General features: G+C 45.5%; 1 protein-coding gene across 2 annotated transcripts in view; it reads right to left on the reverse strand.

Annotated features, from left to right (window-relative positions):
- Positions 1-20,854, reverse strand: part of LOC147709380 (zinc transporter ZIP9-like) — a 149,413-nt gene extending 128,559 nt beyond the window's left edge. Inside the window, exons 1-2 of one of the 2 annotated variants that reach the window (XM_086927958.1) lie at positions 19,906-20,854; positions 7,841-7,946 (exon numbers count right to left, since the gene is read on the reverse strand). In XM_086927958.1, the coding sequence (XP_086784084.1) occupies positions 7,841-7,946; positions 19,906-20,001 (202 nt within the window). In that variant the 5' untranslated portion in view covers positions 20,002-20,854. Of the gene's footprint in view, positions 1-7,840; positions 7,947-17,791; positions 17,945-19,905 lie in introns of those variants that run through there. The other variant, XM_086927959.1, reaches the window with a different exon arrangement.
- Positions 20,855-27,196: the final 6,342 nt, after the last annotated feature.

Genomic DNA, 27,196 nt, shown 5'->3' on the forward strand with positions numbered 1-27,196 from the left:
AGAGAGGTTCCTCCAGTATGGAGGGAAGGTGATGCGAATGTAAATCCACCAATTCTGCCGCATTTCCAGCGTGTGTGGGTACATGTCCCCTGGAAAAGATCTGAAGTTTTAGCACTCAAACAGACACTACCTGACCCACGTAAAAACCCAACTGGGTATTACAAGGAGTTATCACAGACTGCCAGCTCATGTATAATGAATTTAGCGGATGTAGACATGTTGTTTGGGAATGTTGTTCCGCATCCTTTATGGAGTAAAATTTGTCATACAGATCATGATCAAGAACTAGGTGACTCATGGGCTAATATTACTGCTACTGATGCTAGACAAGTCGGTGGTTATAAACCCGAGCCTCTAATAGCAGAACTTCCCGGTAGGAGTATCGCGTACATGAAAACATTAATGCCTGAATTGCGCGTAAATTGGGACAAGCTGTCTGCATGCAAGCAGAAGAAAGATGAGAATGTGTCTGACTTTTTCACGAGATTTGAGGAGACTTTCACCGATCATAGTGGTCAGGATATGGCTACCGAGGGTGGCCAAAGATTGTTTGTAGACAATTTTGTACATAATCTGCTTCCTGAACTGTGCAATAAATTGAAAGATTCAGAGAGTGCTTGGGCCGTTTCCACGTCAGCGCAGATTCTAGCCACAGCCCAGTACTACGAAAATAGGCGCAAAGATGAGCTAGATAAGGCAGATAAAAAGACTAAAGAGTTAAAAACTAAAGTTCTTCTCCAGCAAGCCTATCCGCCTCGCACTCCTAGTCAGCCCAATTATCAACAACCGCAGCAGTATTCGAGAAACGCGCAAGGAAACGAGTTTTCCCATCAGCGTTCTCCGTATGGCCCGAATCAATGTGCCTATTGCAAAGAAGAGGGTCATTTCAAAAGTAATTGTCCAGCTCTTGCGCGACGCTTAAACGGTGTTTCCGGTAAAAGAGGTAGAGGTGTTCAACAGGCTCCTAGAGGTAGGGGCCATGGAAATTTCCCCCAGAATACCACTTCTTTTCCGCCTCAGAATTCTATGAATAGCTTTGACCAACAGAATAATGCGTCTTCCAGGTCAGCTCAGTACTATGCAGATGACTATTACGCGGAAAACAAGAATGAGGGTAACAATTGCTAGGACAGCCATGGACAAAGAGAGGGAGTTGTTTCAGTTCCAGTAGATCAGAATGGACCTTATGTCGAGGTGACCACATCAGGAGTGTCGGAGCCATTTCTGCTGGATACTGGTGCTACAAAAAGTTCTATTATGCACTCAAAACTTCCTGGCGCACCTTTGTCTGGCGAAATGAATGTTTCAGTAGGTTTTTCTGGCGCCCCTGTTAGAAACCCGATCTCTAGTCCCATGCCCATTTCTGTTGGCCCATGCGAATTAGAAGCACCCCTCATTCTTACAACAGGTTGTGGCGAAAACTTGTTAGGCTTGGATTTATTAAAGAGATTATATGCAACTTTGTACTGCTCCCCTTCGGGAGTACAGCTTACCGTAGGAAGAAAAGTAATTTCTCCAATGTATTTGGCAAAGGAAAATATTCCAACCGAATTGTCATCTCTTCCGGATGTACTTTGGGCGAATGGTTCTAATGATGTAGGTCGTTTGGAAATAACGCCATATGTCATAACATTGAAAGCTAATGTTAGGTCACCACGCATTCCCCAATATAGAATCTCAAACGAATGTGAAAAGGCTTTGTCAGCGATCGTTTACGATCTGATCGAGAAAGATGTCATCGAAGAGACAACAGGCAACAATTGTAACAGTCCTGTTTTGCCTGTCTTAAAGTGTACCGATCCTTCACAGCCCCCTGTGTACCGATTTGTGATTGATCTCAGGGAAGTGAATAAGATCGTTGTACCACAGTTTCCAGTCGTCCCCGACATTACTGCTTTATTGACAATGGTTCCAGCTTCAGCCAATTGGTTTTCAGTGATTGACCTGAAGAACGCTTTCTTCAGCATCCCGATTGCCGAGGAGAGCAGAGATATCTTTGGCTTCAATTTAGGAGGACGAAGCTTCCGCTTTAAACGCGCTCCTCAGGGCTACTGTGAAAGTCCATCAATATTCAGTCAGGCTCTAAAAACACAACTAGACACGATTGTTCTGCAGGATGGTGCAACTTTAATCCAGTATGTGGACGATCTGCTGATCGCTGCAGACATGGAAGAAGTTTGCAAGCAAGTGACATTGTCAGTGTTACATCATTTATGTGACATGAAGCACAAAGTCTCGCTTTCCAAATTACAATTTTGTCGACAAGAAGTAACCTACTTAGGTCACATCTTATCGACGGAGGGAAGGAGACTGACCCCAGAAAGAATACAGGCAATTGCAGAACTGAGCGTCCCAAGGACACAAAGAGAAGTGCGTGCCTTCTTGGGCATTACATCGTACTGTAGACAATGGATACCGAACTTCTCACTATTGGCCAAACCTTTGCTGGCATTAATCCGTAAAGACACACCCAATCCTTTGCCTTGGTCTGAAGATTGTCAGACGAGTTTCCATGAGTTGCGTGAGGCATTATGTTCGGCTCCTGTGTTGGGCAACCCCGACTACAGTAAGCCTTTTACATTATATGTCTATGAGAAGGAAGGTTGCGCATTATCATTCTTGACGCAACACTTTGGGGACAAACAACGCCCATGTGCGTATTTCTCTGCGACTCTAGATCCTGTAGCTAAGGCATTACCAAGTTGCTTGAGGGCCACTGCTGCAGCAGCTGTCTGTATTCGACAGTCTGCTGGGTTAGTCATGAATAATACTCTGATCGTTATGGTCCCACATGCAGTAGATATCCTACTAAACAGGATGAAAACACAACATCTAACTAGTGCTCGACTATCCAGCTATGAATTGACACTGTTAGCGAGTCACATTCACATAAAGAGGTGTGATACACTCAACCCTGCTACGTTATTACCCATTCCAGCCGAGACAGATGAGGTTGAAAAACATGATTGCTGCTTTAGGACGGAGGAAGAGACAAAAGGGAGAGTAGACTTGCAGGACACTCCCCTCCCTGAATGTAATGATGCGTTATGGGTTGATGGTTCATGTTTCAAGTTGCCAAATGGTGATACGACCGCAGCATATGCCGTGACAACATTACACACAATTGTAGAGACAGCTCGCATCCCCCACAATTCCGCGCAAGCAGCAGAGTTAGTCGCACTCACAAGAGCGTGTGTGTTGGCGAAAGGAAAACGAGTGAATGTGTATACTGATAGCCAATACGCCTTTGGCGTAGCCCACAGTTTTGGAAGATTGTGGCGTGAACGTGGGTTCCTGACGTCACATGGTGCAAAAATTCAACACGGCCAGCTAGTACACGACCTTCTCGAGTCACTGACCTTGCCCCTACAAGTTGCAATTGTGAAATGCAGTGCACACAGAAAGACTCAAGATGATGTTGGTCGAGGGAATGCATTTGCCGATGAGGTCACGAAAGAGACGGCAAGGAACACAATGAGTCGGATGTATGTTGTAGGTCCTGCTAGATGGACCCCTGATGTGGGTATGTGTGAGGACACCATCGAAAGCGTGAAATCTATACAAGCTGATGCCACTGAGAAAGAGGTGAATGAATGGAGAGAAAGCAAGGGTAGATTAGATGCGAATGGTTGTTGGGTCGAACTGTCAGAACATCAGCGATGGATGTTACCTAACGCCTATGTGCTCGCAGTGGTGACGATGGCCCATGGAATGGCACACATCAGTGTGAAAGGAATCTGTAAGCTGTTGGCCCCAGTATGGCAGAATAGTGGTATCCCAAAATGTGCAGAGAATTTGGTCAGAAACTGTATGGTGTGTTTGAAGCACAATCCCGGTAGGGGAACCCCGACTCCAGCTGGTCATTTTGCGCCTCCAACGTACCCGTTCGAGGTCTTGCAGCTCGATTTCATCCACATGGAGAGGTGTAACAACCTGAGATACGTGCTTGTTGTTGTTTGCGCTTTCTCCAGGTGGGTGGAAGCGTACCTCCTTAAGGACAACACTGCATTGTCAACTGCCAAGGCCCTTGTCAAAGAATTCTTCCCTAGATTTGGCATGCCTAGGATTGTTTGGAGTGATAATGGAAGTGAATTCGTGGGACGAGTGATGAAGAGAGTGTGTGAGTGTCTAGGCATCCAGCAGAAATTCCACGCTGCAAACCACCCCCAATCAGCTGGATTAGTAGAGTGCTATAACGGCACGTTAAAGTTAAAATTAGCCAAGATCCAAGCCAGCACAGGTCTTAAGTGGCCAGACGCCCTGCCTTTAGCACTCCTGTCTACCAGAATGATTGTCCATTCCAGATTAGGACTTAGCCCACATGAAATTGTGTTCGGCCGCCCAGCTAACATCTGGGGTGTGCCCAGACCCAAGAGATTGAGTGAAATAGAGTACCCCGCACTGTTTGACTATTTGCACGAATTGACAACTAAACTGCATGCTTTACATCAACAGGTCCACAGCTCCTCTCCGCCGGCGTCTGACGATCCAGGCCACGCCATCGAACCTGGCTCCTGGGTCCTAGTTCGGAACTTCAGGCGAACAAAGAACAAGGAGCCTCGCTGGACCGGACCTTTCCAGGTCCTGCTATCTACCCGCTCTGCAGTACGTGTCCACAGGAAAAAACACTCGGTGCACGGCGCCCATTGCAAAAGGGTCCCGCTGCCCCTTCCATATGACCGGTGGGTCCAGCAAGGAGTCGCTGACTCCGAGACAGAGTTCATACCTCGCTTTGTCCCCTTCAGCGATGCACGATTAAAAGGAACTGGTACCGATAAAGAGAGCGATTGTATTTTGCAAGGATCTGTGCCACCGTCAATGCAGTTGGACACTACAGAACCTGAAACATTGTTTGAAGATCACACCGTACCTGGGAAAGAACGATATAATCTGAGGTCAAGACCAAGGAACTGACATAATCAAATTAGTGCGATTTTCCCTTTTTCCCATGAACTATTTTTGATTTTACAGCTCTCTCGCCCAGGGAACTAGCTCATTTTTGATTTTCGAACCGCCATCCGGTTCTGCTGCTAGGGCCGCGGTTGAAGTCTGGGGAGTACAGCTGGGGACATTTAGGTCAACGGTTCTGGTCAGTCGGAGGGAATTACCCCTGACTGAACAGAGCGCACTCCCTGGCAGAAGCAACCTCCCACCGCAGGCAGCAACCAGAGGATGGAGTTTCCAAAGGTAGAGAGACCTGCTAGACACATGAACTTTAAAAAAAAAAATGTGCACTGTGATGGCAAGAAAGAGATTCTTGATAATATGTATTTTGATGATATGTAGCATAACGATGTTCTTGATTGGTTATACCTTATCCACGTTTCAAGTCACCTTTGTAAACAACACTCAGCCCACACCTCCTCCAACTGTTTCTTTACACTCCTTTCACCCTCTTCCTGAACACGAGTCTGCCAGAAGACTAGAGTTTGTAAATAACTCCTTCATCCAGCTCCTACACCAGCACCAGTCTATAATGAACACATCGAATTGTTGGATATGTGGACTCATGCCGCACACAACAGATAAGGGCATTCCATACTTCATCCTGCCATTCAGTTATTATGGTTCTCTGTGGGCTTTCCAGACCATGTTCCTGTTCGCCCTAGAACCATACCCGCCCCGTTCCACAGAGAGCGACTCCAGCAACAAGGCACTAGTGGCAGGAATAAGAAATATGAGTAGGGATATTGACACGTATCAAACGATTCCTAAAGATGAACTCACTCCCTACAGTCGTTGGAATATGACTAAATATGGGATCTCTTTAACCCCTTCAGTGCTGATGACAAAGCCAGCTCGTCATGGGTGTTACCTGCGCTGTGCTTATGACGAGCTGGCTTTGTCATGAAGCATGGGATTTCAAGATTTCAGCACCCAGCGGGAAAACCCCTAGCACCCAAGGTGTTAAACAAAAGCCAGAAAACAAAGAAATCCTCCCCAGTCTGGATAGTGCCCCACCGAGGTCACTTATGTCTGCAAGGTATTGGCAGGGATCCCAAAGCACAGTTGGGGAAGAGCGTATGCACGGAAACATATGTGTTTGCCTCCCGAACTTCCCCTCCATTCTCGGCGGCTAAAGGCACCTATTTCGTCTGCCATGACAAAGCCTATACCTGGTTGCCCACTGACTTCTCGGGCACATGCTTTATCTCGTTTCTGCTGCCACCCACCTACACGGCCGGGGCAGATTACCATCGGACAAGGACAGTTAGGGGTGTCGTGAGTCAAGACGACACTGCGGGTCAAGAGTTTGGAGACTTCGCAAAGGGTTTTCTGCCATTTTGGGGGCCTATGGTGAACAGCAGGAACATTCGACAGTTGACGAGGATAGTTGAGCCCGCCGTGACTGAAACGGCCGGTGCCCTTAGCAACTTGACAGCTGAGCTTCAGTCGGATCGACTTATGACACTCCAGAACAGGGTTGCCCTAGATGTCATACTTGCAGACCGTGGTGGTGTATGTAGAGTGATCCAATCTAGTTGCTGCATTTTCATCCCTGACAATGCTCCGACAGTATACCAGGCCATCTCCAAATTACACAAAATATCTGATTCCCTTCACATGGAGAAAGGGGATTGGTCCCTGCTAGGGTGGCTCTGGGAACTGATCTCTGCCTGGGGATGGAAAACTCTGATCTTCATTGGGATGATCCTAGCCATTCTGTTTATGTTCTGCCTGTTTGTACAGTGCGCTCCTGCAATATGTGGCCTCTGTGCTACTTCATGTGTAAGGAAGCCTGTATCAAGGGACGAATTGAGCAACAGAATGATGCTACAGCAGCATCTCCATGAATTCATCAATACAGATTTGAACTCAGATTAACATGAGTTATTGCCTAGTATGAGGGCAAAAGGAGGGTCTGTGGTACTGAAATTCCGGACCCTGCTGTTCCACCGGTATCGAGGTCCAACACTCGTATCACAAAATATCGTCTTACCATGACGAATTTGGTATCGACGGACCGGTAATGATTAGGACATTATCCCTATGCATTTGCGTCACGATTGAGTGATGCTAACACCCTTAAATCGTGGTTTCCGTTCCGAACCCTCGGACTCCATTTTGTAAACGGCATCCATCTTATGACTTGCCCTCATATAGTCAATCGATTAAGGCCGAGTTTGATCTGAAAGGACACATCCACCGTAGCTGACTTCCCCATGACCTGGCCGAGCTGACTCCACTGCCTCCAGCCAAACCTGTTTGGGCAGCTCCTCGCCCAGTGGCCGAGTAAGATATCATCAAAGCACAACATGCCATAAACCATTCACCGCATACAGACCATGTTTTCTACACACGTACACCTGTCCGCGTTCCTTGTTTATGACCAGTTTTACGACGGGAGGATGCCCGACCTTATTGGTGTTTCATCGATATCTGATGGGAATTCTGGGCCTGGCTGGGTAATCCATCACGATCTGGACTTCTAAAATATGTGCTGATCAGCATGACTTCGCTCTTTGTATTATTGTAGAAATATGTGTATAACCATATCATAAACACAAGAATTCTTGCCCGCAGCTGTTATTTCTGTATATAAGGAGAAGGCTGGTTCTGTAAAATCGAACAGTCTCCTGAGAACTTACAGCCCGTGCTGTTGTAATTCTAGGACACATGTTACTTGGTTGCAACCAATAAAACTCGATCTCTGACTTCAACTAGAAGACTCTGTGTTTCTGTAGTCCAGAACAGGGAGAACCCAGAGGTCTTCGGGTGTGGTCCCCTGGCACCACCGGGTCTCTAAAAACCCGGCACCTCAGACCCATCCCGTTTAGTGGAACTAAATGGCTTATTGTCTTTTTTCTGTTGGCAACTGACAAACATGTTATATTCTGACCTCTTGAAGAATCTTCTAGAAGCTCAATCCCTTCTGGAATGATGATGGCCAGAGCTGTCCCGCACAGGAGGCCGGCGCCTAGCAAGCTCACAAAGTGCAGCTTTTGCTGTAAAAAAAAAACGATTGATTGAAAAGCTTTTTGTTTTTATCTTTAGGATCATAAAAGCAACATGAATTGTACAAAACAAATATCATATAAATATAAATACACATACTTAACATAAAAAAAATATATAACTGTGCCCCAAGACAGGTACTTTCTTGGACCAGCCCCACCAACAGTTCTATCCTGATGACTTATTTTTTTTACCAATAATGAAAGTGCAAGTGCAAACTGCTTCCAAATAGATAGAAGTCAATCAGAAACATATAAAAGCAGGTTGTCGCTAAAATATCCAAACGTTATAAAATATTTTTTTAAACAAAATGCTTCAATTACCAACCAATCTAAACAAGCAGATGTTAACAGCATGCCATAGAAAACAACACAGTTTAAGAAACAGGAGTATGTAAATGGACTATATTAAGAAACACAGTCGTATCTGGTAAGTTGTTGCTTAAAAGAACCAAATAGTACTAATGTTCTTTTTTGCAGTACACCAAAACAATCTTCCAGATTGCACAAGATAATAGATACACATCAGTAAAAGAGTGATCTACAATATAAACAAGCAAAGATAATGTCAATCGTTTTGGTTTTTGTACAGTGTATGCACCCTGAGACACTAAAACAGGCACTCATTCACATACACATGTGCAGGCACAGAGAACCCAGCATACAGGTATCCATGCACATGTTGACGTAATGAGTCTTTGGGGAATGGGAAGAGGTTCAGTTGTTATTGATATATTTTGTTTTCCTGGGTTGTCTTGGTGGTGTTCCCTCTTAGCTGTCACCCTCACATTCGGTGGGTGCATGCGAAGCAACCGATTGCTGGTGTGGGTATTTATATTTCCTGTACAAATTTGAAAAAAATCTTATTTAATTGCCATTTTGCAGCGGCTACCAGGATATATTTGCTGCCCTCCCTGTGTCATAAAACGTTGGGAAACAAAAGTAAACATGCTGTGTTGTCCTTTTAGCCAGGCACTGCTGTGGTTTGCACACTCATAATCACACCAGTGGTTGACAAAGGCATAGCCACTGTGATGACAAGAACGTTGTTAACTTCACTCAGCAATGATATGAGGAATGCCTGTGATGATTGTGCAACAGCTGGGCGCCACTTGTCATGTATGACAGCTGACACACCAACAATCATATGTCCCACAATTTTCCATTCCAGACCAGACTGGATTCTTATAGATATAAAAATGGGTTTGCTATTTGGGATATTAATCACTATTAAACTAAACCTAAAACTCTGCCTCAGTTAAAAATATCCTTAAACTCAAAATTATGGCCCTGATTCACAAAGATAACATACTTTTCAGTAATTTCCACTTTTAAGAAAGAGAACTACTTTTTAGCTAATCACAAAATCCCAGTGTAAATGTTCCCAGAAAGTGCAATTTACATGTTTCCACCAAACTGAAGGACTTGAGGCTATACACTTTTGAGTAATTTACACTTTTGGGTAAGTGTGCTAATATTTTGGAGTAAATTTACACTCGGAATTTGTGACTAGCCTAAACGCACTAAACTTAGTCAAAAGTATACATTTTTCAAAGTGTAAGTTATGCTTGTGAACCAGGTACTGTTTGTTTGCCTGGAAGATGGCTGATTTGGGTGATCCATGGGTACTAAGCAGCCAATCACCTGTGTGCTGATATGCATCGGTGCAAAAAGCTCATCAGACAGAGTAGGTTAATGGACAGCAGCAATGGGTTAGGGAGGGACTATTAAGTTGCTCCAGTTGTACATTAGCTACACAGGAGTTACATATTGGTCACCGGGTGCCTTTAAATATTATGAAGGTTATAATAACAAGGTAGATTTAGTGCAAAGTAAATTACAAATGTCTGAGTAATTCAAATGAACATCGCTGCTGTAGTGGGGTATAACACAGGTATCTGAGAGAAGCCATTGACGTCCTCCACAGTTCAAGACCTTGTCGGATGACAATGGTGACTTGAGATTTCGCTTTCAAGACAGGATCTCCTGATCATGATCAGCTGGCAAGATGGTTCATTGAGTTAATACTCGTTGCTGATGTCTCCAGTGGTCCGGTAAGCGCAAATCTGAAACCCAGCAAGGCAGACTGTGTTGTAATGTGCTTCTTCTCTAGGTGTTTTCCATATTACATGTGTGAATTCTAGAATTGTTAGGATGCACTTGCTGGGTTGTGGAATGTTACGTGAGCATTCAACACCAGCTGAGTCCTGAGCCTGTTGGGTGGCACAAGTTGTTCAACGGCACAGTTCATCAGGGGAAAGAAAAGTGCCAAGACTTTGAGCTGCTGTAACCAGGATTGAGGGCCAAAGTCTGACAGTCCCCCAGCTAGGTAAGGGGTCATCACCCAGGAAGCCAAGAACGCTTTCCCTGCACCTGTAGCTCAAGCCTTCTGCCGGCCTGCCAAGACCAGTTTGCATTGTAAGGAGAGATTCTTGAGGGACCGAGGCTTAGCGGGCACCCTGGCAAGCAGATCCAGGTAAACAGAGTATGACACGTCCGGTCCAGTTGTAACTGGTGCTGCAAAATAGCTATCTGCCCTCTTGAGAATGTTCGAAAACACTATTGGGGCTGCATAGAAAGTTGCTTGCTGTATCCCGACTGCAAGTTATATTTAATATTTATTTTTAAGTTAAATAGATTTATTTACTTTTCCCTATACTTTGCCATAGGAAACTCAGCAGTCAGGCAGATATAGCTGCATGGTAAACTATTTGGAACAATAAAAAATGTTATTTAGCTCAAAAATAAATATATGCTTATGTTGAATATTAATGTAAATTAATTTTAGATATGTACTTTAAATTTACAAGAAAATTAAAATAATACTACAGCACTAATAAATTGATTGTGCGACAAAAACAGAAACACAGAGACTATGTAAAATCTTGTATCTGTAGTAGCCTTTTATGGAATGTGTTGAAAATAGCACAAGGACTTACTGTACGATACAGTAAACCCGGTTGTACTCCCGAACATCTGGTACCTACTTTACCTTTATGTTCTGAGTAATGGAGAGACAATTTGTATGTCCAGATATAATGTATTGCAATGCCAGCGTTGGAACTTACTACAGAGCAATGCATAGATCCTATGCACAACAATCAAAGAAGGAAAGCTACTTCACAGCCCCTAGAATACTCTCTATACTCCTGGACTCGATCGGCTGCACTGTCATCATCCCTGGCACCATTTCTACAGGAATCAACATCCAACCAGTTCAAAACCTCCTTGCTTTAGCATCAATAACGGGGAAGGAGTTCTTTATGGCCCCTTCTGTTTGCAACGTGATAGATAAAAGCCCATAAGTATAGCAAGAAATGAACATAGAATAGAAGAGCCTACAGGTGCAAGGAAGAACGAAAGATGAGTAAATGGAAAAAGGGAAAGAAGAAAGAAGAAAGGAATATTAGAAGGAATGATGGATGGATGGGAGGGAGGGAGGGTCAGATGAATGAGTGGGTGGATGAATGTGTGGGTAAAAGGGTAAGTGGTGGATGGATAAACAGGTGAAAGGAGGACCGTGTGAAGGTATGGATAGATGGAGGGACAGGTGAAAGGATGGCAAAGTAAAGGAATGCATAGGTGGATGGACAGGTGAAAAGATGGCAGAGTGGACTGATGGATGGATGGACGGAGGGGCGGACTAATGGATGGAAGAGTGGATGATAAACTGGATGTATGTATAGCTGCCAGGGTGGGTAGATGGATGGATGGATTGTTGGCAGAGTGGGTGAATGGATGAGGATGGATAGCAGAGTGAATGGGTGGATGTAGATTGAATGATGGATGAAAGAATGAATGGAATATGTAGTGAAGTAACTACGCAGGCGACTAATAGGTAAGTAGTAAGTACAGACTTTAATAGAACCAGCAGCGTAACGGACACCTCCCAACTGACCAGGGAGCCAACTAACAGTAAAACAAGCATTTGCAATGCAATAGGTCTCGCAGCATTAAATTTTGAGTTACTGGCATTGTCTCTGACAATGCTTTGCATAACTTTTTTGTTAATTTACAATTGGTATATAAACATTGTTTATGAGTGGTTAGCTGTTGCTAACAGACACCCTCACAGACCTAGAGCACTGCACGGCTCATATACTCGAATTTGCACTGAAATCGGAAGGCTGCAATGCTGATTGAATGCATAGGGCCCAGGGCCCATGCACTCCTGATGTGCAGTTGAGGCCTACATTACAGAGGGCCCCACAGTTCAGCACACGACTGCTTACTACGCCGTACTTAAATAGTCCCATCAAAGTATTCAATGCAGCGTTCATCTCTGCAGAAATCGTGTTTGGGTTACATTTCTGACCTCTTATTAAAGTCTATACACCCCCAAGGCCGCCTCGGTCAGGAGAACTCTAAGTAGAAACCTGATGTCCTTCTGTTGAAAGATTTTGCTCCGTGATATTTTGCTCTTCGTTTGTACACGATATATCTGCATCTGTGCAGAGCGCCCTGTCATGAAAATGTGGCCTGCACTACAAATAAAAATACAAAATAAACTCAAAAGTAAATTGTCCTCATGTGAGCCTACCAGTCAACCCACCAAAGGAGGTCTGAAGGAAACAGGAGCAGAGAAATCTGGTTGGTGTGTAGGTTTACTGAGGATAGCAGACATCATAAAATCGTGCAACTAATACGTCAAAGACCATTTTTTAATATAAATGTATACACTTTTCCCACATGCTAAATTCTCACCTATCCTGCTTGCGTTGCCCTATTTCACCGGTAAAAAAGAGAAGAAAATTCCTAAATCACAAAACATTCCTTTTGCTCGGGAGACCATGGTTGAAACAAGTTTGACCCTTTCGCCCTGAGTCGCCACCTTACACAACTCACCAAATTAAAACAAAGTGCCTGTTGCGTTCGACCTCACCACATACACAGGTTCCACACAAATATGTCTCCCCATACCTCCAGTCACAAATGAGTCTACGTGTCGATTTATATCACGTATTAATGAGTAGTATTGCCTGTACAACATGCTTGGTATTTAGAAAACACTGATAAGGTGATAAAGCCATCCGCGGACCACGGCAGGAATGAACCGGTTTATCAGCTTTTTATTAGAGAGCACCCCAAACATAATAAAAAAACACACACACAAAGGGTTTAACTCAACGTCAGTTCATGCAAGTCAATTCAATTTAACTTGACACCCCTCTTTATCTTGTCTGGACCCTACCTCCAAAGCGCTCCGAGGCAGCGCTTTACATACACCATAAATAATTTAGAATTATATAAGACAATTCTGTACAGCAATGTGCATTCCTGCTTCGAGTCTGCATACCGAGTGTGTCGACTATAAACAACTTAGGACAGCAAGCTTCTTCCTTGTTTTTGGAAAATGTAGATGTTATTTAAAGTGTGAACAGATAACATGGAAAGCTACCTACGAGGCAGACAAGTGGGGGTGGAATAATGGTACTACGGCTCGCGCATTCCCACAACACAGGCTTTTGTTTTTTACTAAATGAAACCAAGTTTGTATAAAATAAATTGGCGTTCCAGGGCAGTGGAAGAGGGTCTGTGCTGTCCGTTTCTTAATACTAGGCCCGATTCACTTATGTATATACGCATAAGTGTGACTAAGTCTTGTAACGCTCCTAGCTTCAGAAGTTAAGTAGACACCGACTATAGAAAATTAGCGAGTCGGTCTTCTTGTGCTTATGTTTTCGGCAGGGCTCCCGTTTCTACATGAATGTGTTGCAGAGAGGGGCCTGGATCTGGGAGCACTGGGTGAAATGCTCCTCCGAACCAGTAACCTGGTAACTGAAAGTGACACGGACGGGCAGGCACCTCTAATCCAGTAATCAGATTCAACTAGGCCTCAGCCAAGAGGAGGCCTAGTGCTTCTTGCGGGCCTGTCATCAACACACACGCGAGCCCGGCAACCACCCACTTCCCCACGAATGACGGTTCCAACAAAGATTTAACCCACAGAAGTGCAACTAGTCACTTCTATGAATTATTTCATACAAACTGTGGGCTAAAAATATATATATAAATATATATATATTTCCAATATTTGCACACAGGAAACAATTCTGAAGCAGTGTGTAGTAAGTATACTAAAGATGCACGCTATACACATGACTCCAAATTGAAAAAAAAAAACACAAGGGGATTCAATTACTCTTGCTGGAGGAGGAAATGCCATCACAACCCGTTCTTTGAGACACACAAAATGATCTTGTGACGTTTTGAGTGCTGGAAAACAAAATGAAATGAATGTATTTAATAACAGGGCAGAACTACGACGTTATTGGATAGAAACTAAATAATGTTACCAGCTGCAGCGCGGGCTGCACAACTCTTACTGCGTTCACTCGTGGCGCCTTGGCGGGGCTTGCGGGGCTTGCTGGGCTTGCTTGTGTGCTTCCCAGAGAGACAGGAGATTGGGAAACACGCGCACGCGGCCGGCGCCGATCGCTTTCCAGAGCGTGCGCGTGACATCTCCTGTCTTCTGGGAAGCAGACCCGGCAACAATAGTATCGCCCCTGCGCGATGGCATATGGCTTCGCCATATGCATCGCAGGCGCGAGACCTAAAAATGTCCATCTCCATAACAACATCAGAATACAAGAACAGAATGCTAAGAGGTAAGAAACAAGGCAAGTAAAGAAGGGCTAATACATAAATGGTAAGTACAACACATCTTCCTCCTTTATCAGACCAAAAGAAATAATAAATCAGAAAGTAAAAAAGGCACCTTCACTGAGTACTTTCTGTAAGAAGGGGAAACGTATTTTTAGATATCTTTCTCAAGCTCTTCAAGCTAATGGAGAACCTGTGCCAGATGAATATAAAGAAGCAGTGCGTAGACTCGAAGTTAGATATGCCAAAGAAGAAAATGTTGTGATGAATTGTTACAAGTTTTATACACACCACCAAAAGAACGATGAAACTGTCGACGGACTTGTTGGCAGATTAAGAGACCTTTCTATAAAGTGCAAGTTTGGTGCCATGGCGGATGAATTAATAAGAGATAAACTGATGGTTCAATGTAATAACAAAAAGATGCAAGAAAGGTTATGGGTGGCTAAAACCCCCATGTTAAAAGTAGCCATTGACTTAGCTACGGTTAAAGAACAATCTGAATGTTGCATGAAGGAGTTACAGAAAAACAGTACTAACCATGACAGTACGCCAGCCAGTAAGTATCGACTTTAATAGAGCCAGCAGCATAACGGACACCTCTCAGTTGACCAGGGAGCCAACTGACAGTAAAATAATGTCCATCTCCATAACAACATCAGAATACAAGAACAGAATGTTAAGAGGTAAGAAACAAGGAAAGTAAAGAATGGCTAATAAATAAATTGTATGTACAACAGAATACAGAATGCAAAGGTAGAAGGGTGGGTATCAGCAGACGAAGGTAGGGGTGAAATGATCTTTATAAATGGATAGATGCTTGAAATAAAGAGACCAGAGAGCTCTTGTAACAGGAGTCGAGGGCTTGCATGCTTGGTGCCATCAGAGCTCTAGTGCAAAGCAGGGGGGGTATTTTAATTTTCTGGATACTCCCTTGCTCCTTTTACGCAACTAAGTTATGCAAAAATGCAGTATTGTGGACATTTGCAAACTTTGTAATAGTTTTGGGTATTAACTGTTCACACTTACTGTCTCATTGTGAACACCACAGCATCTTTGAAATCAGGCGCAAGCAGGCCAAGACCATTGATTTCCCAAATGAAAATATTTGCATTTCAACATATAAATGCATTACAATTCATGCTGTTTAAATGTTTCCCAGCCACTGACTTATTTTGTTGCGTCACTACACCTAAACAGTCGTTTCAGCAGGGACCAAGCAAAGTCAAGATAAAGGCTGGGGATGGACTCCACAGTCAGACAGAAGTGAGCAGCAGGTGCAGTCTGTCTGTAGTTGACGCACGCAGCTGCTGGATTTGTGTGTTGGTTAGCAACACCAACTGCAGCAATGAGGAGAAAGGAAGTGAAAATCTTCAGATTAGGAGTTAGATAAGAAATCCCCGACAGGTCTTAGGAGCTACCAGTAGTCACTGATTGCTTTTCAGCTGGTTTGAGAGCATGCAGCTGTCTTTTTACAAAGGCTGTTCCTAACATGATGTGTATCCTGTGCCCCCAATCTTGATTTCTTTCCTTCATTCTATGTATTTCGCTACTTCTTTCGTTTTCTGTTCTTTCTGTCTTGCTTTATTCACTTTTTCCTTTTCTTTCATGCCTTTTTCGCATTACTGTCATTTCCTTGTCCTGTTGTTTTCTTCCTTCCTTCCTCCAGTCTTCCACTGTTTCTCTTTTCACTTTCTTTATTCTTTCTTTCATACTACTACTTTTTCCTTTCTTGATCTTTTGTTATTCTTCCTTATTTTTCATTCTTCCTTGCCTTTCGTTCACTCCACTCTTTTTTCTTTCTTTCGCTCTTTTCTTCAGCTTTCTTTTTTGTACTTCCTTCTTTTTCTTTGCGTTATCATTTCTTTTTCTGCTTCTTATCCTTCATTTTATCCTACCTTTCTATCTTTTTCATTCTTTTATCTGCTTTCCTTTTCTTTCTGTCTGCCCTTCTTGAGTTTTTTTATTTTGCCCTCTCCTGTCTTTTTTTTCCACTTTCCTTTCTTCCTTCCTTTAGTTGCACGCTTTCCCCGCATCCAGTGGCCAGGATAATCTTGTGCCTACAGCCCTTGCCCGGCCCGCACATTTATTTTACCAGCCATTATTTTTGCCCGGACAATTCGGGGTCGTGTACCCACACTGGGATGCCAATGTGCAGGACCGGCACTCGGGCCCAGGATTGTTCTGCGTAAGCAGTATCTAATTTTTTAAGTACAACACTTGAAAACCAGAGTTTATTGAATGCATCTTTAATCTATATATACTTACTTCCATTATGCATTTATATACCTTACATGTACTTGGATCTATATATTTATTACTCCCCCCCCAAAAAAAACATATACAATGCACTACTCTATTTCTCACCCAATACCTCTATCAATATCTTTAATCTACATATACTTACTTTCTTTATGCATCTATATACTTTCCATGTACTTCTGGATCTATATATTTATTAATTTCTTCTAATTCAGCATATCCAATACCCTATCCAATTTCTCACCCTATCCCTCTCTCGATATATCTTCTACCTCAACTCTCTGACTCATGTCAAACCTCTTTCTACTACTCTTTCCAATGCACTTCCCTATTCCTCACCCTATACCTCTATCACTATATCCTCTACATCCACTCTCTCATTCATCCCAAACCCCATACCACTACTATGATTCCCAAAATAGCCCTTTCTAGACTCTCCCCTACTCCACCCCTCCTTGCACCATCTGACACCCCTTTTACTATACCGATCCCCCAAAACAAACCTTTCTAAACTATTCCCTCTTACTCTTCCCCTCCACATCCCTTTTTACTCATCCCAAGCCTCCTACTCCTAGTATGACCTCCCAAAAAAAAGTCTAAATTCTTCACTCTTCTATCCCTCCACTATCCTATTGAATCAAAATAATACACTAACATGTCCACTTCTCAAATTTCATATTTCACTATACTTATTGACGACTAATCCTTTATGGGTACATTCTTCGCGACTGTGTCAGATTAGCCGGCATCCGTGGCTCTGCCCATGATTGGATCAGATCCTTCCTTAGTGACCGCTCACAAGTTGTCGGTCTACCTCCCTTCTCTTCCTCGAAACTCCATACTACCTGTGGGGTCCCTCAGCGCTCCTCTTTATCTCCTATTTTGTTTAACATTTATATGCTCCCTCTGTTGCACTTATTAAAACATTTTAAAGTCACCACTTTTAATTACGCAGACGATCTGCAACTTACTTTTACTATTGACGACTCCCCAGAATCTGTGCACCAATTCCAGTCCACTATGATCTCCATAGGTCATTGGATGGATAGTAACCATCTGAAATTGAATCCTGAGAAGACGGAGCTTGTCCTCTTTGGTAAAAGCAAACTCCTCTGGGGACCACATTATTGGCCGCTCAAACTCGGTAAGCCACCTACTCCGTCAAAAGTGGTTAAAAACCTAGGGGTACTTATTGATGATGAGCTATCACTAAAGCCTCAGGTCAACGCTGTGGTGTCATCTTGCTTTTTCCAGCTGCGGAAAATAAGAAAGATTAGCCGAATGCTCACTCAGTCCGCTCTAACCCAGGTTGTGATGGCATTGGTACTTTCTCATTTAGACTATGCCAATGCCATCTATTTGGGCCTCCCGGTGACGCTCACTAAACGTCTTCAACTGGCCCAAAATCAAGCTGCCAGATTTATCTATCATCTCTCTCGCTGGCAATCTGCCAGACCGCTGTTGAAGCAACTTCACTGGCTCCCTGTCATGCAGCGCACACTCTTTAAAACTGCCTGCATGGCATTTAAAGCTCTTCATTCACGCAGTCCCAGGTTCATCCAGGAACTTCTGCCCAAGTGCACTCCTCTTCGCATTTTGCGGTCTGCTTCTCAGATTCTCCTGATTGTCCCCCGTTTTAAATTTCAACGGAAAGGAGGACGCAGGCTTGCCACTAAACTGTGGAATTCCCTTACGTTAGAGATCCGCTCTTCCACCACTCTTCTCCAGTTCAGGAGGCAGCTTAAAACGTGGCTGTTTGTTCAGACGCTGGCCTAGTTCTCCATCTCTCCCCTTGGCCTTAGTCTCCAGCTCCATCGGTTAGCGGCAAGAAACCCCTGGGTGAACGTGCGCTGTACAAATTTTTGTTAAGATAAGATAAGATAAGATGGGTTCCGGAGTAGCATGCAACCCCCTGAAAAAGCGCTTCAACACCCCATATATGCAAACCCTTTTCCCTCTTCTATCCCTCCACTACCCTTCTCAATCCAAATAACTGACTAATATCTACCATTAAAATTACTTTCATATTTCACTATACTAATTCACCCCTAATCCTTTCTGGGTTCCGGAGTAGCATGCTACTGGCTGTAAAAAGGCGCTTCAACACCCCATCAGGGGTACCAAGCGTTATATAATTGCAAACTTGTTCCCTCTTCTATCCTTCCGCTATCCTTCTGAATACAAATAACTGACTAACCTATCCACCACTGAAATCACTTTCATATTTCACTATAATACTCGCCGAAAAAGCGCTTCGACACCTCGCCTCGTCAGGGGTAGTAAGCGCTACAAAATGCAATTTGGACGTCAGGCGATTAGTCGGGAAATAATTTTGTGGGGGTTGCCCACCTCTAAGGATTCCCCTCATAGGCTATATAGACATTAGTAGCGGGTGAGTGGTAGTTTTCTCGCAGTGCTGCTGCGCACACACCCGGCTGCCCCTCGGCGTGTTTGGGATTCCTGAAGAGCCCTCGGTGTGTTGTCGGAATGCGCCGTCTCCACGGACGCAGTCTCTGTTGACTTCTCCCTCCCGCCGAGGCGCGCGCCCTCTGGGAGCTCAGCTCCAACCGGGGTGACTCGGAGTGGCGCGTGCACCGGCTCACGAGCTGCACGTACAGGGCACGGCGCACGGTCAGGGGGCAAAGGTCATGAGGACGTCGCTACGTGCCACGGGGCTCGAGGGTGTAGTAAATAGGTACCACAGAGGGGCCGCCGCCGGGGCGCGCCCTCTCAGTACACCCGGCTGCCAGGAACTGAAAGTCCAACTCCCCACTCTGAGGCATATTTGACATGACAGGATAGAATATATCATAAATAAAGAAGAACAGTCAGTCCCAAAGAACACTCAGTGATCACACAGCAAACAGAAGCAAACAGATAGGTAAACAAGAAAGCAGAGGAGGATGATGAGAAGTTTCACAGCTTGAAACCAAACTCACAATAACGGCGCTTCCCCCAACACTAATACCCCGTTTATAGCGCCAAGACAACAAGGTCAGTGGCACAAATAAACGTACATGTTTAATAATGGACACAGTCAGTTGTCTACAAACAGCTTATGCACAAGTTGAACGAATGCACTTACCTCGGAGAGTTTGATGGCCAGAGGTATGAGACCGAGGAGGAAGCACCCCAGGAACATAGCCAGGGAAATCAAGCAGACCACCAGCAACCCGTCCATGCTCACTGGATTCTAGCGCCTGGAGCGTGCAGTGCTCTGCCACCACTGGCTGCGATCAGTGAATAGTTGTCAAGTGGCATTCAGTGAAGCTGCTGTGCCAGGTGCAGTTTTTGGACTCGGGCGAGTGCTTAGACGCCACCTGCATACTTAGCGCCTCCTCCTCTTCAGGCTCCTTGTCCGTCAGTGTGCTCAGCAGCAGCAGATCTTCCTCATCCTCTACCCTTGATTTCAGTGTGTTCAGATCTGCCTCCTTTTCTACCTTTGCTGGCTGACAGTGGCTCGCCCTAAGAAGCAGACCCACCCCTTTCTTTGCTTTTACCATCCGGGTGTTCACCAGCGGTACTACCTCTTGTCCCTTGATGGCATCGTGTTCTTGCAGTTAGTGTGCACAGGGTTGCAAGCTAAATTCTCCCCTACCCTGATTTATTTCTGTATTTACCCGGGACAGCATTCACTTTCCCCTCTCGTCTGTCCCACGCTCCTTCCGCGGTTGTCTGTGTGATCGGGACTGCAGCAGCCACCCCTGCACTTTCCTGGCTGCCTGTCACTGTTCTCGAGGATGCCGGGCCCCTCCCCAGGCTGTCAGGGAACTCAAAGCTGCAGCCTCCCTCCCCTGCCTTTCTCTGGCTGTCAGTGAGCTAGCGGGATAGCTGAGCTGCCGCTCTTCTCACCTTTTTCCTAGATACCCTGTATGTGACCTCAACGATGTAGCTCCCACCTCCTCTTGCCCTCCCTGGTGCCGGCCTCCCTTGCTTCCCCGCTCCTTTGGAGACTCCGACCCGCGTGCTTTCTCGGATCACGAGTCTGCCTCGGTACTCAAGCAGCGCTGCTGCTCCTCGCCAAGATTCATTTTTTCCTTCCACGTCGCACTTCGTGCCCCTAGCGGCAGATACAGCCCGACGAGCCCAGCGGCCTCTGAAGACGTGCATGGGAAGAGAAACATGTGGGCTGTTCTTTGATTCCAGTTTTCTCAGCAGACTGACGACATGCAAAGTCATGGGTCTTTGTCTAAAACTTAGGCCTACCCCTCTATTCAGAAAGTTTCAGAGCGTCCTTGCATCTCGCCATATTTGATGTGTAGAAAGTTGTCAGCACAGTCCATTTTAACTTGGTCTTTTAGGCACTTGCACTTTGATAATTGTACGTAAGTTTCAGTTTTCTCAATCTAACTTTGGGCCTACAAGTTCCAGAATGCAGCATGCTTTTGACTAAAGATCCTATTTTGGCTAAAGGAGCCACGCTTGTGTGGCTAATAGTAATAGGGAAATAACGATCATTGAGCCAGATATATTAAACTATCAGGGCACAAGTCTTAAAAAAAGTGGGGGGATTTACCTAGTTAGGCAGTATGCAAGTGACATCACAGCATGTGACATCACATGTGGCATCACAGTCAGTGACATCACAAGCCATGACTTTACAGGAAATGGTATAATGAGAAGTGCAATCAGATCTTAACGCCTCACATATATGTTTAGCAGGTCTATAATGAGTACATTTGAGCGCATTATGAGTATATTTGCAAACCCTAATGATTTAGGTAGAATACGCACACTTTTGAAAGCTACATATAAAAAAATGTTGCCTTTTGGCAGCTGTTGGACCCGGCCCTTTTGGCAGGTTCACCCCGAAACTTTTTTGCTTTTTTCTAGCCTGTTTCTGGAACCTGGTGGTGGTGATTTTAGGCCTCTGCGCACTTTTTCACTGTGGTACAGTGTAAAGTGCGTGAGCTCTCTGTGTATTTGTGGTGAGTGACCTGCCCTCCCATAGGAATGCATGGGGAATATGTGTGACCATGGTAGTTCCTGATGTGTGGGGAGTGCAGGGCCGAGTTTGGTATGTGCAAACTCGTGAGATTGAATGCTGCGTAATGATATATGTGGCATGATTGTGTCTAGTGTAGAAGTGCAACTTCTAGAAGCTGGCATATTTGTGTAATTTGTGTCTGGCGTGTGATTGGCTGAGGCTGGCTGGTGAGCCTGGCTCCAAGAGTCTGGGAGGGTCTGCCCCTGTGGTGAATGGAGTGTTTAGCATGCTGATGTGAGGGGAGGAGTGAGCCTGGGCCTGCTTGTGGATTGACCGTCTGGTTGAGGGTCCTGAATGAGGCTGGGTTTTCCCCACACAATGCTGGCTCCACCCCGTGGGGTGCTTCTGATGTGCCTAGCTGGCCAGTGAAAGGAATTCCCTATAACCAGTTCTAGCTGGTTCTCACACTGCCTGCACCCTTTAGACAAAGGATTTTGGGTATAAAAAGGGTGCTGTGACACTCTAAAAATGTTCTTGTTTCGGACTTGAATCCTACCAGGGGCGTGCTGCTGCTTGGGCCCAGGGGAATCCCTGGGCCCTGCCCAGCCCCTGGATATCTGATGGACTTGTCCTGGACCCCTGAAGGACTTTGTGGAGGACTGTTGGGGCACTAGTGCCTGAGGGGCGCTTTACTTGTACTTGCGCTGGACTGGCGCCTTGGAGCTCTTTATTTTCCCCTTCTAGCGCTTGGGAGCGCTTTTGTTTTACTGCTAGCGCTTGAGGGCGCTTTTCCTGGACCTTCAGCGCTGGGGAGCTCTGTGAATTGCCTTCAGCGCTTGGGAGCGCTTTATTTGCCTTATTACGCTTTTCTCTGCTGCTGCCTGTGTTCTACAATCCTCAGAGGAGAGAGACCGAAGCATCTGCGCTCCCATTGGCGGAGAGCGACGAGCCCGCTCAGTGACGCCGCGCTGGGATTGGCCCCAGCCCCGCAGTGTCATCGGCAGAGCCGCGCAGCGATTGGCTGAGGCGTCGGAGGAGGGGGAGGCTCGTCCCGGGAGCCGCACTGCCATTGGCTGGCTCCCGGGTGTCTGCAGAGGCCGCCATGAGGGAGCCCGGCCGAAGAATGAGCCTGGAGCCACGAGGGCTCCGCCTTCCGAAGTCCTGGTCCCGAGATTGGGGACCGGGTGAAGCGTGGTGCAACCCCCCCTTCCCGGAGAGGCAGCTGGTGAGTAGCGCTGCCGGGGAGGAGGGCGGGGGAGGAGAGAGCACCAAGAGGAGTCCCAGCGAGAGTCCCGGTGAGTGTCCCCGGGAGCGCAGCCGCATTAGTTCTTGGGCGGCCTGAGAGGGGGCCGCTCCAACGCAGGGGCACATTTGGATCTTGGGAGCCCGTGAGGCTCGGCGGCATCTTGTGCTTTGAGTCCCCAGCAGGCCCGGACTGGTCACTCCGGGCACCGGGCAATCCCCCGGTAGGCTGGACCGGGTGGGGGCCGGTTTTGAGACGGGGGCCGGTTCTGTTGTTGGGGCCGATTTGGACCGACCGTGAGTCACGGTCAGTCCAAATCGGCCCCAACAATAGAACACAGTGACCACCATGCTCCGAAGCATGTCCGCTGATTTTAATTTCAGGCAGGCAGGCAGGCTCTTTGATCAGGTGGCAGGCCGCCGCCCTTCTCATTTTAATTTATTAAACACCACCACCTGACCATGATGAGATCACCATTGATGATGTCATGTAGACGACGTGCATCACGTGAGCAGCGCGCAGATGTCACCGCCCTCCGTGTGTGCGCGCCCGATGATCAGGGGGCAGGGCTCCTACGCATTGGGAAAAAGTGCGTGGCTTGTGACTCTGAGGCAGGATGAGGCATCTTAGAGGCCAGAGGGAGACTGGAAAGAGAGCGGCTCAGCGGCACCCCATAATTTAATTCCCCCTGTCTTCCAGTGCCACCCGCAGGTGAGTGCTATTTGTTCCTTCCTGGCAAAATCTGAGGATTTATGGGTGGCGACGTGGCGTTGTGGCCCTGTAGTGTCTGGGGCAGTGGGCCTGCATATTAAACACTGGGAGCCTCCCTTGTTTCGACAGTTAGTCAAAAGTTAAGACATCACACCCAGAAGGGGACAGGCAGTAGGATCAGGCCGAAATAGGGCACAGAAGACTAAGGGTACAGAAGGGGACATACGGTTCGGCCCACACAAGGCGGGAGCAGCTTTGGCCCAGATTGGTCCTGAAGGTGGGCATCACACTAAGGCCCACAAAAGCCCGAAAGGGGCATCATGTTCAGGCTCTGATGAGGCCTCGAAAAGGATGGGCAAATGCTCCAGCTCATACAGGGCCCGAGAAAGCACAGGCTGTAGGTTCTGACTCACACAAGGCTCAAGGAAGGGCAGGGTATATATGCTCTCGGGCGCACAGGGTGGTACCAGGCTCAGGCAGGCCCACAAAGTGCCTCATAAAGGCAAGATTCAGACTCCAGCCCACACGGGCCTCGATAGGACTGGGTGCATGCTCCAGCAAACACAGGGACAAGAAGGGGTGCAGGGAGCCATCTGGAACTAAAAATACATGAATAATCAAATCCATCTGACGAGCAAAACAAACCCATGACTCACTGTAAGCAGTGTAATATCCTCGAGGGACGGCAGATGAGGTACTCGAGGCATTACAACGAAAGAATCAGAGCCCTGTGCAATATCCAATGGAAAGGTAAGTGGAAGTTAAAGCATTCCATCCATAAGAGAGTCCAGGACTGGGTACAAATGCAGCAAGAAGAAAATAGATCATGACAGCCCATGATGGCTTTAAAAGAGAAGATGGTACTGGTGCAGGCGGGGGAGGGGGGCAGGGGGCTTGATTGGTGGAAGCTTAGCAGCGTGGCAGGTAACCATCACCTAACGCTGCCTATCGGTCACTATAGGATTTTTTTGTTCACCCTTCCAGCCAAGGGTGCTGATTCTAAGGATGCAGGAGGTGCTGCAGTACTCCCAGAATAACCTTGAATCCTGCTGTGCTTAATTTATGCCTGTGTTGCCAGTACTCTGACCAGCATTTAATTCTAAACACCAGCACTTTACTTATGACAGGCCCCCACATGGAGCCACTGTCTGCCTATTTTCAGCAGAACATGTCAATTTAGCAATTCAATATAGACTAAAAAATTATTTGTGTCTAGGCCGTTGGTACTGGCACTTTGCAGCACTTGCAGGGGCAGAGGGCGGGGCAAGCTGTAGCTACATCCTAAGCAATGTCTTGGGTCCTGGCACATAACTTTCTAAATTAAGCACGCTTGCAGGAGTTCAAAAGTAGAATGTTCACCTAGGGTGAGGGGTATGGCGCAGCAGCCAGAGAGGCTGAATCCGTAGCACGGGGACCACGGTTCGATAGCGGGCGGCAGATCAGCATCATGTGAGACAGGGTAATAGCTCACTTAATCACCCCAAGGGCCCCCAGGACCATGAACACTTAAAGGGTGGCATGTTCGCGCTTTACACATATGGATTAATAGTATTACTATCAATGATGAGGCCTTTCAATTTTGTTATTATCTTGTAGTGTTTGAAGACAGAGGTGAAATGCTAGGCTTTGTCTTCTGACAAATTATTCCTTAACGTTTTTTAATAAGGAAATTGGCATTTACTTTGCCCTTCTCTTACTGCAAAGTAAGTGAATTTTGCAATAAAGAGACAATCTTCGTGGGGTACAGAGAGTATGAAAAGAGAAGTCTACATTATGTCAAAAGTTTTCCAACACACAACAAAATTGAAGTACTTGAAGTACTTGTAAATTAACTTTACAGTAATTCAAAATATATCTAATTCTGAATTGTGATGGTTACAAATAGTTTAATAAATCAAAACAAACACTTTACTTGTGCGATAAATATGCTCAGAAAACAAATTTCAACAAGTTGTTGTTTGTGTGACATATACGTATAGCAGTAAAACTGCATGCAAGATGCAAATGTAATAGCCTAATCAAGGGGACTTTTCCATGTAAAATGTGCTGTCTGTATTTGGCATTACAGTGCTACTTCATGCTTTACTCCTATATTTGGGACAATGTGTTTCAAAATGCACTCTGGACACATACTACAGCGCTACCATACTCCTGCCGAATCTACGTAGCTCATTTGCTACACTTGTCCTTTATGTAGCGCTTTGTGTTTTCACAAAATCTCTAATTTCAGTGGCATAACATTAATGGCAGCATCCCCTACTCAAAAAAATTGTCCCAGCACTACTACCTCTAGGCACCATATGTTTTTGCTGGAGGTCAGGTCATGTATATAGGGCATGGTAAGGACCTGTTTCAACGTCCCAGGTCGAGCCTGGGCAGCTCATGCGCTCCTGCGAGACATGCAGTAGTGGAGTATGGCTTTAAAGCCCCAACCAGTCTCCGGACATATTTTTAATTGGCATGTGTCATTGTCCTTCCTAAAAGTTGGCTTCTAAGTTGTTATTAGGCTTGTTAGTTCACCCTTGATACCGCCTTGTCTGCATTTGTTAACTCCCATAACAACTGGACCTTTTACTGGCGTTGATACATGGTCTGCTTTATAAGTCGGTGAGCACTATTTTCTTTAATGCTCTTCCCCTATTCCACCCAATACATCACAGCACCCGCCCCTTTTTTTTTTTAAAGTAATGTAATTATTCAAATTACAGTGTGGTCCGCTTTAACTATAGCAGCTGCTCTTATGTAATATATCCCATGGTCCTCTTTCACATTAGCGGCAGCGCTTACTTAATTAAGTAATATACCGCGCAGTCCACTTTCACTTTAGTGGCTGCGCTTATTTAATTATTTAATTACCAGCGGGCCGCTTTCACTGTAGATGCCACGCTACAGAAGCTTTTGAAAATATTTTTTTTTCACTTTGGGTGAAAGCACCATAGTTGTTTTCACTTTGTTGGCCGCAATCCTTTGTTTATATGACAGATTTAGATACTTCTGCACAAAATTGAAATATTTGGGTCATGCAGGAGCAAACAGGATTATGCAAGGCAGTCTTTATTTGAAGTGAAAAGTGCACAGTTGCAGCTTCTGCCAGCAGCCATGCTTTACCTTTATGTACCAAGAATTAAAGGCAAAGCATTAACCTTTAATAAAATAAGAGAACCTTTGATAAAATAGGAGAAATAAAAAGATGTCCATCTAATGGCTATTCTGAACAATGTGAAAGCAGAAAATCTTGGATTAATCCCGGCTTTCCAGCTTGACCCAAGTCTGTGATCTAAGACAAATGTCTCTTTTGGGTTGAATTTAATAGACTGTAATGTTGCACCATGTGTAATAAGATTCTAGGATGCCAAGAAAGAAGGAATCAAATAGGTTCACGGCCGAAGGCACCTTTGATGAAAGTTTGACTACAAGGTTCACCTGCCTCCATACCCACATGGAATTTTAAATAGGACAGTACTAAAGAGATGCAAACATAGGGATCAAATGGGG

The sequence above is a fragment of the Lissotriton vulgaris genome, chromosome 6 (assembly GCF_964263255.1).
Source record: "Lissotriton vulgaris chromosome 6, aLisVul1.2, whole genome shotgun sequence".
Lineage (NCBI taxonomy): Eukaryota > Metazoa > Chordata > Amphibia > Caudata > Salamandridae > Lissotriton > Lissotriton vulgaris.